This window comes from Squalius cephalus, assembly GCF_949319135.1.
Source record: "Squalius cephalus genome assembly, chromosome: 3".
Taxonomy (NCBI): Eukaryota; Metazoa; Chordata; class Actinopteri; order Cypriniformes; family Leuciscidae; genus Squalius; species Squalius cephalus.
Genome location: NC_137124.1, coordinates 6,488,632 through 6,496,070, shown reverse-complemented (window position 1 = coordinate 6,496,070; position 7,439 = coordinate 6,488,632). Strand labels below are relative to the sequence as shown.

The window sequence follows — 7,439 nt, the reverse complement described above, 5'->3', positions numbered from 1 at the left end:
ATCCATCGCAGAGAAAGCTGAAAATACCACTCAGCATTTACTGAGTTTCCTCAAAAGACAAAATAGTATGAAAAATAAGAAAAAATAATAGTTTTTTTTTTGTCTGTATACAATTTATGCTAAAATATATACTAAAATATATACTAATATATATATATATATATATATATATATATATATATATATATATATATATATATATATATACAGAAAAAAGGAAAATATAACATAATGGAGTGCTAAAACCAACATGCATCTAATTTTAGCATAGAATTCCCTTCTCTGGTCTAGACTTCGTGGGTCAAATGATAAGAGAAAGGCAGTACCTAATTTGGAAGAAATGGGCGTGGAGGAATGAAGTGAGTCCCGTTAAAGAAGAAGAGAAGAGAACATCTGGGCAGCGTCACAGAAGAGGGTTTCGATCTCCACTGTGATACAAACTGTAATAAAGGAGGAAAGTCTTTCTACATAAGCACAAGGTATGTCTATATCGTTTTGTTTTCTTCTTTTCTGTTGGGGTTTGCGTTTGCATTGGTCTAGAATCAGTAATTATGGGTGAAAATTGTGTTTTTGTAGACGGTACATTTCAGCCAGAGGAATGCGCCTCATTTACACAAATACACGCTTTTGTGAATATACTTGCTTTAGGTCTGCGCTGGGTTCATATACTATATGCGTACTTTTTTAACCGTGTGCAACTTTTAAGCGTTTTTTTAACGCATTACGTTAAGCGTGAATACTATTCCGAGGTCGCTAAAATCGCTAAAAGCAGAACGTTTGTTTTTTCCCCGAAAACGTTTGGTTCGCTATTACGAGCTCAACCTCATCCGTACCATAACCTTACCCAACAACCACACCCCACACCCCTCACCACATCCGCTAGATAGATAGATGGAGAAAAGAAACATTCGCCCAGTGTATAGACTACGCAGTAAACTATCAGAGATGTAGGCTGATAACGTCACAGATTTTAAGTCATTATCAACGCTTTAAAAACTCTAGAAGTTATTTTTCATTTATTTATTTTTTTGTTTGCTGGCTAGATCTGCTTGCGTCTAAAATGCGTAGTAAAATATGGCGGAAGTGACCTGTAGCTGAGTCACCTCCGCTTATAAGGGGTTTGCTAACTTGTTATGTTTAAGGCTTTACTTAATTTTGGACATGATGTGTGAAGTGTGGTGAAATACTAGCTCTATAACTGCAGCTCTTAAAGGAACACTCAAAAAATGAATCATTCCAAACCCATGACTTCATTTCCTCAACAGAAGGAGATCTTGAGCAATGTCCTGACTGTACTTTAGTAGATATAAATCTGAATTATTATCTGCTGAACTTTGCGTTACACGGTTTAATGTGTGCTAGTGTGGGAGCTGTGGCGGAGCAGAGGGGAATATGTTTAGCAAATAACATTAAAAACATCATTAACATCTTAAAAAGCTGTCGTTTGTCTTTAGAAGACTTGTAACATAGCACACAAGTCATATACACAACTTGTGCAATGCATTTTACACACTCACTGTCATTGTGTGTAAAAGAGCAGGTTGGTCATTTGCACAATTGATTTCCTTTTCTGTTAAAGTCTCCATGAAATCAAAATTAAAGTTTTTTTTTTTTGGCTTTTAGTATGAATGTTAGTCTTACGGTTAGCCTATCTATAAGATAGTTTGCTCCAAAACAATGACAAAATTCACATTTATAAGATAATCAATTCTAATCAAATAAGATTCTCTCTAGAATCTGAAGCCCCCCGTCCCTTACATTATAAGCTGCGCTCGGTCACTTGTTCACACGTTTACTATATTCTACATGGTGAATGGCACAAAGTGCACTATATAGGGGATAGGGAACGATTCAGACAGTGTAATTAAAACACAAAACGTATTAGACCCATTTGAGTTCTGCACAGAAAGCTGTATTTTTAAAGCCATATGGAGGAGATTAGGAGGAGAAACGGTTAGAGATCAGGAGGAAACTGCGGCTTTAATGAGCTCAACAGCCCTCGCTGAGCTGTGATATTAACAAAACGCTATTGACTATTTTTAAATTAAAGGGGAGGAGCTAAGGGTGTAACGGATCGCAGTTGCTTCGTACGGATCAGGCCCCACGGTTCGGCACACATGTGATTCGAGGATTAACTGCTAAGTTTAACCATCATAGAGTGAAAATGCATCATTTAGATGTAAATTTTGTCTTGCCAATTTACACATTAAAACAATTTTAAGAGACTTGCGCGTTATCTGAGCTACTCTTTCGCGTTTCCTTGAACGGACACATAGGCCTAGACACATAATTATGTCAAAATGCCCGTCTCGGCAAGTATTCTCTCGGTTATGTCATGAGTGAACAGCTGAGAAAGAAACCGGATGTTTTTAAGTTTGTTTGCTCCATGCATTCGGTCTTAAACTGAAGCATATTAATACAACTAAAACATATGTATTAATATGTCTTAAACATATTAATAAAACAACACAATACAGCTTTATCAAAGATAAGCCTAAATTTAATTTCTACTGTGAACAAATAGTGTTATTTTACATTTAGGCCTAATTACTCATTTATGTACCTGAATACTATTAGACTTTGTAACTATGTTTTTTATCTCAAGTTGTAATTTGTGTATTTGTTCTTCTTTAGTTTTCATCTCTGCTTCTAATTTATATGTATGTATGTATGTATGTATGTATGTATGTATGTATGTATTTATTTATTTATTTTGCTGTTCTGAAAAATGTGATCCGAACTGTGTGTTTGTGATCCGATACACCACTAGGAGGAGCTGTTCGATATGTCCCGTCCTGTCTTCCTGTTTCAGTGGAAATGACATCAACACACTGTATAACGCCACACGTTTCAAGACACTTCAGTGGGCCTTTAAGTCATTGATGACAGAATTAACATTTCTGTTTGAACTATTGCTTTAAGAGTTTTAATGTATAATAAATCTCAGATTTATTTATTTTTGAGATTTCAAAAGTAGGCTATGTTGAGTATTTTAATACATACAGGTTTCTTGTGTTGTTTCCCTGAGCTTTATTAAAAGGCCCACTGAATGCCTTGGAACGTGCAGCTTTGTTTGATGCGTTGACATAATTTCCACTGAAACAGGAAGCTAAGGCGGGATATACTGAATGGCTCCTCCCCCTTTTCAAATAGCGTTTATTCCTCACAGACTGGGTATGGTATGGGACAATCCAACCGTCTTCATTGACTTTGTTTTGCATGAAGCTGCCTCCTTGTCATTTTTGAAACAATATCTAAAAGCTCCTTCATCACAGTGTACAGCACACAAGCTAAAAAAAACAAGTTTTTATAAGCTGTCGGCCCCCAAAAAACAAGTGTTTAAGGACACAAAAGTTGCAGGCAATAAGACATGAAGCATCAGTTCGGAGAATGGATAAATTGTGGGATCCTGACACTTGGTATGCACTAAAAATACACTATGTGTGCAGTAAACATTTTCTCACTGTAAGTCAAATATCCAAATGTCAGTTTTTTATATTTCTGTAAGCTAAGCTATCCTGTAATATGACATGTTGCGCTCTGTCTCAATTCCCTGTATCCACTTTTGTGTCCTTAAACACTCGTTTTTTTGGGTTGACTAACTTAGGCCTAGTTCTGGGGTTTCTCTATGCAGTGATGGGAACAGGCCACACAAGCTCCCCTTAAAAGTGTTGAACCTCCCAAATGGTCCACATGTTTACACAACCAGGCAGTGACATGGAGCATGTCAAATCTGTCAGCCAAAAGCATGCTTTGTTGATTCAGATGGTCCATCTGTCTCTCTTTTTGTCCTTTGCAGAGTCACCAGAAGCACCTTCATTTGACACATCATGCCTTTGGTGTTTTTTTTTCTGTGCAGGACTGTGATATGAAGAGTGTGCAAAGTAACATATTTTACCAACTGTGTGAAAGTGAACAGCACATAACAGGCACTATAGCGGTATAAACAGCTATGGGTATATATCTATGGGTTCAATATACGTCACATGACTAAACTTACGTCATCGTTTTTAAATGCCTCTGTTTTGACGGTCACAACGCAGAAACGGCATTTTCAAATTTACCAAGCTTAGTTTTCATTAAATAAAAACGCTGTCTCAGCGTTAACGGAAGGCCAAAACGGAGAGAAAAAGATGTGTTTTCAAACAAAAACGGATTAGTGTGGACAAAGCCTAAGTAGCATGATCAGCGATTAGAGCATGTCAAATCTGTCAGCCAATAGACCAATTTCGAGCCGACGTCACAGTTACGTCACGGCGCTGGCTGGAGGCAAAACAAAGGGAAAACTGGAGGCGGCCAATATAAACCAACACAGATTCGGCTACATAATGCACCGTAATGTCACTCTTTACATTGTCGTCTTCTTGGTGCTGGCGAGGCAGAACTGCGGATTGTACCACACAAGTCTTGTACATGACCATTCAGCACATAGTTATAGGCATCGTATATAGGCTAGATCGTCCATCCTGGGCGTGTACGGGTGTACGGGTCCGCCAATCTGGTTCCGTCCGTTAAAATTAACTTTTGCAAATAACAATCGCGGTCCTGGACAGTGAGTGACCTTGCACATTAAGATAAAATCGGATATTCTCCAGTCATTGTTAAAAAACAAGCTAACAAAACTTGCAAAATAACGTTAGTGAAGCGGCCAGAGGGATCGTTCTGCCACCGCCTAAGCTCCGCCCACAAAAAAAGTCACCATGTTTACTAACTGAAAAGGGGTCTATAGCATGCTCTGTTGATTCAGATGGTCCATCTGTCTCTCTTTTTGTCCTTTGCAGAGTCACCAGAATCACCTTCATCATGCCTTTTGTGGTCTTGATGCCGTCCCGTTTGATGTGGGCGCGTCTGGCGGCTCTAGTGTTCACTTGTGTGGCGTTCAGCGTGGCGTCCCATGGAGCGGGGCTCAACGGCGGGACGGCCGACTGGAGCGTGTTCTGCTGGGCTTTCAGCTTCGCGGGAACCCTGCTGGTTCTCCTGGTGGAGCTCCTGGGTCTGCAGTCTCGTGCCCCCGTGTCCTGGAACAACTTCCCCATTACGTTCGCCTGCTATGCCACACTTCTGTGCCTGTCCGCGTCCATCATCTTCCCGCTCTACTTTCTGAAGGGCTACCCGTATCCAGGCGAGGTTCGGGATCACAGAATCGTCGCCACTGTGTTCTCCTGCCTGGCCACCGCCGCTTACTTCGTGGAGGTGTGTATGGCGCGGGCGCGGCCGGGGGAAGTCGCCGGTTACATGGCGACGGTTCCGGGTCTCCTGAAGGTTTGCGAGACTTTTGTGGCCTGCATCATATTTGTGTTCGTCAGCGACCCGGTCTCTTACGACAGTCACGCCGCTGTGAAGTGGTGCATGGCCGTGTACTGCATCTGTTTCGTGATCTCGGCAGCCATCGTGGTGTTGTGCATCGGCGAATGCACCGGGTGCCTTCCGTTCCCGTTCGCACGCTTCCTCTCCGCCTACGCTCTTCTGGCGGTTCTCATGTACCTCACCGCCACTATCATTTGGCCGGTCTTCAAGTTTGACAGCCGTTATTCGGGAAGCTCGAGACGACCGTACGACTGCCAAAACTCTCGCGGTTTGTGCTGGTGGGATAAATTGGTCGCCGTGGCCGTTCTCACCGCGCTCAACTTCCTGATTTATCTGGCGGATCTGGCGTATTCTGCCCGGCTGGTGTTCGTCACGGCGTAAGAGAGAGAGCAAACAATCAGCTTTTCCTGGACATGAGCTTTGAAAGCCAAAGATTTTAAATACAGTGTTTCAATGAGTTCAGATGCAGGAGGAAACGGTGAATAATGGCGCGTTCAAGTCATGTCAGAAAAGATCGTATTTATGAGTTAAATCGTATTTATGAGTTAAACGCCACGGCGAAGTCGTAATTACAAGTGGGAAACAGTGTTATTTTAGTGAAAGAAAATTGATAGACTAATGAAATCCAGTATTTTCTTTGAGCATGAGTTGAGTTTAAGAGTCGGGGCCGTTTCAGTAAGAAAATATGCAATGGATGCAGTGTGTTTATTGAAGGTAAATTTGTTTAAATTAATTACTTTTTCATAGATTGAAGAAAAATATTTAAAACAAAAATCAAAAACACACCTGATACTCATTCTTTATTAAAGGATTAGTTCACTTCAGAATTAAAATTCATGTCAGAAAGATTGTATTTACGAGTTACGCATATAAATATATATATATAATGCATATAAACGCCACGACACAGGCGTAATTACGAGTGGGAAACAGTGTTATTTTAGTATTTACTACTAAGGAAATTCAGTATTTTCTTCAGTATTATCACAGAGTTTACGAGTTTGGGGCGTTTCAGTTAGAAAATGTGCAATGAATGCAGTGTGTTAATTGATAGTAAATTTGTTGAAATTAAGTAGGCCTACTTTTTTTTCCCCCTTTACACTAAAACTAGCTAAGTATGTCCAAAATAAGAATTACAATATAATAAACACTGCCCAAAATAGTCACTGTTTGGATTTTAATAGGCAAATGCTTAAGAGTCTGTGATTGGATCATTATTGCAGTGATTATTATGTTTCTAGCATGTTATATATTTGTCTACAGTTCTTCTAACCCTAATTGATGGAGTTTGTAGCTTTTCGGTTCTTAAACAACCATACACATCATGGCCATATTCCAGGATGACAGTGTCAGGATTCATCAGGCTCAAATTGTGAGAAAAAAAGAAAAAAGATGAAAATTCATTTTCACACATGAATTGATGAGTCCAGAGCTTAAATTCACTGAAAGTCATTGAGATGTGCTGGACTCTTGCATTGTCAATACCAGATCTTGAACAAAAATTGATGCCCATCTTAATGGAAATAACATCACAACATGTATTTACATCAAGAGGTGCATCAATTTCTCTTAAGCATGCATGTGCCTATTTAAATCCAAACAGAGACTTGTTTCTTGGCCGTGCAGTTTACAATGATTCAGTTTACAGCACCTTCACAGATTGAGAAAAATAAATCACTTTATTAATCAGAAGTAGAGTTAAAAATCTTTGCAAAAAAAGGTTCATCGCCATCTTGCTCCGACCAAAGTGATGTAAACACACCTGACACCGTAACTTCCTAACTCATAAATACAAACTTCCCAGGAGGACTTGAACGCACCATAAGATTGTACTTTTAATGTGATTAGTGCATTTTCTGATTGTACCACTGCTGCCTTATTATGAGTGTATCGTGTTAATGTTGCTGTGTTCAACTACTGTACTTTTTTGTGCTGTTTTACGTGACTTGAAGCGTATTTGTTTGTCATATAAGTGTTATCATTGACACATGGCATCACAATAGTGTTTCAGAAGGTCAAAGTTCATGTGTTATAATGAAAGCGAACAATCCCAGAGCAAATATGTTTTTATGTTATTTTCTATGATTTTCTAATAAAGTTTTGTTGTGATATGAAAACAAGTATGTATTCTA

General features: G+C 39.4%; 1 protein-coding gene across 1 annotated transcript; it reads left to right on the top strand.

Moving 5' to 3' along the window:
• The first annotated feature begins 286 nt into the window (after positions 1 to 286).
• On the top strand, positions 287 to 7,208 carry myadma (myeloid associated differentiation marker a). The gene is made up of 2 exons (XM_079865183.1): positions 287 to 479; positions 4,782 to 7,208. Exon 2 carries the CDS (start codon positions 4,804 to 4,806, stop codon positions 5,686 to 5,688), a length of 885 nt encoding a protein of 294 aa, XP_079721309.1. The 5' UTR covers positions 287 to 479; positions 4,782 to 4,803; the 3' UTR covers positions 5,689 to 7,208.
• Positions 7,209 to 7,439: the final 231 nt, after the last annotated feature.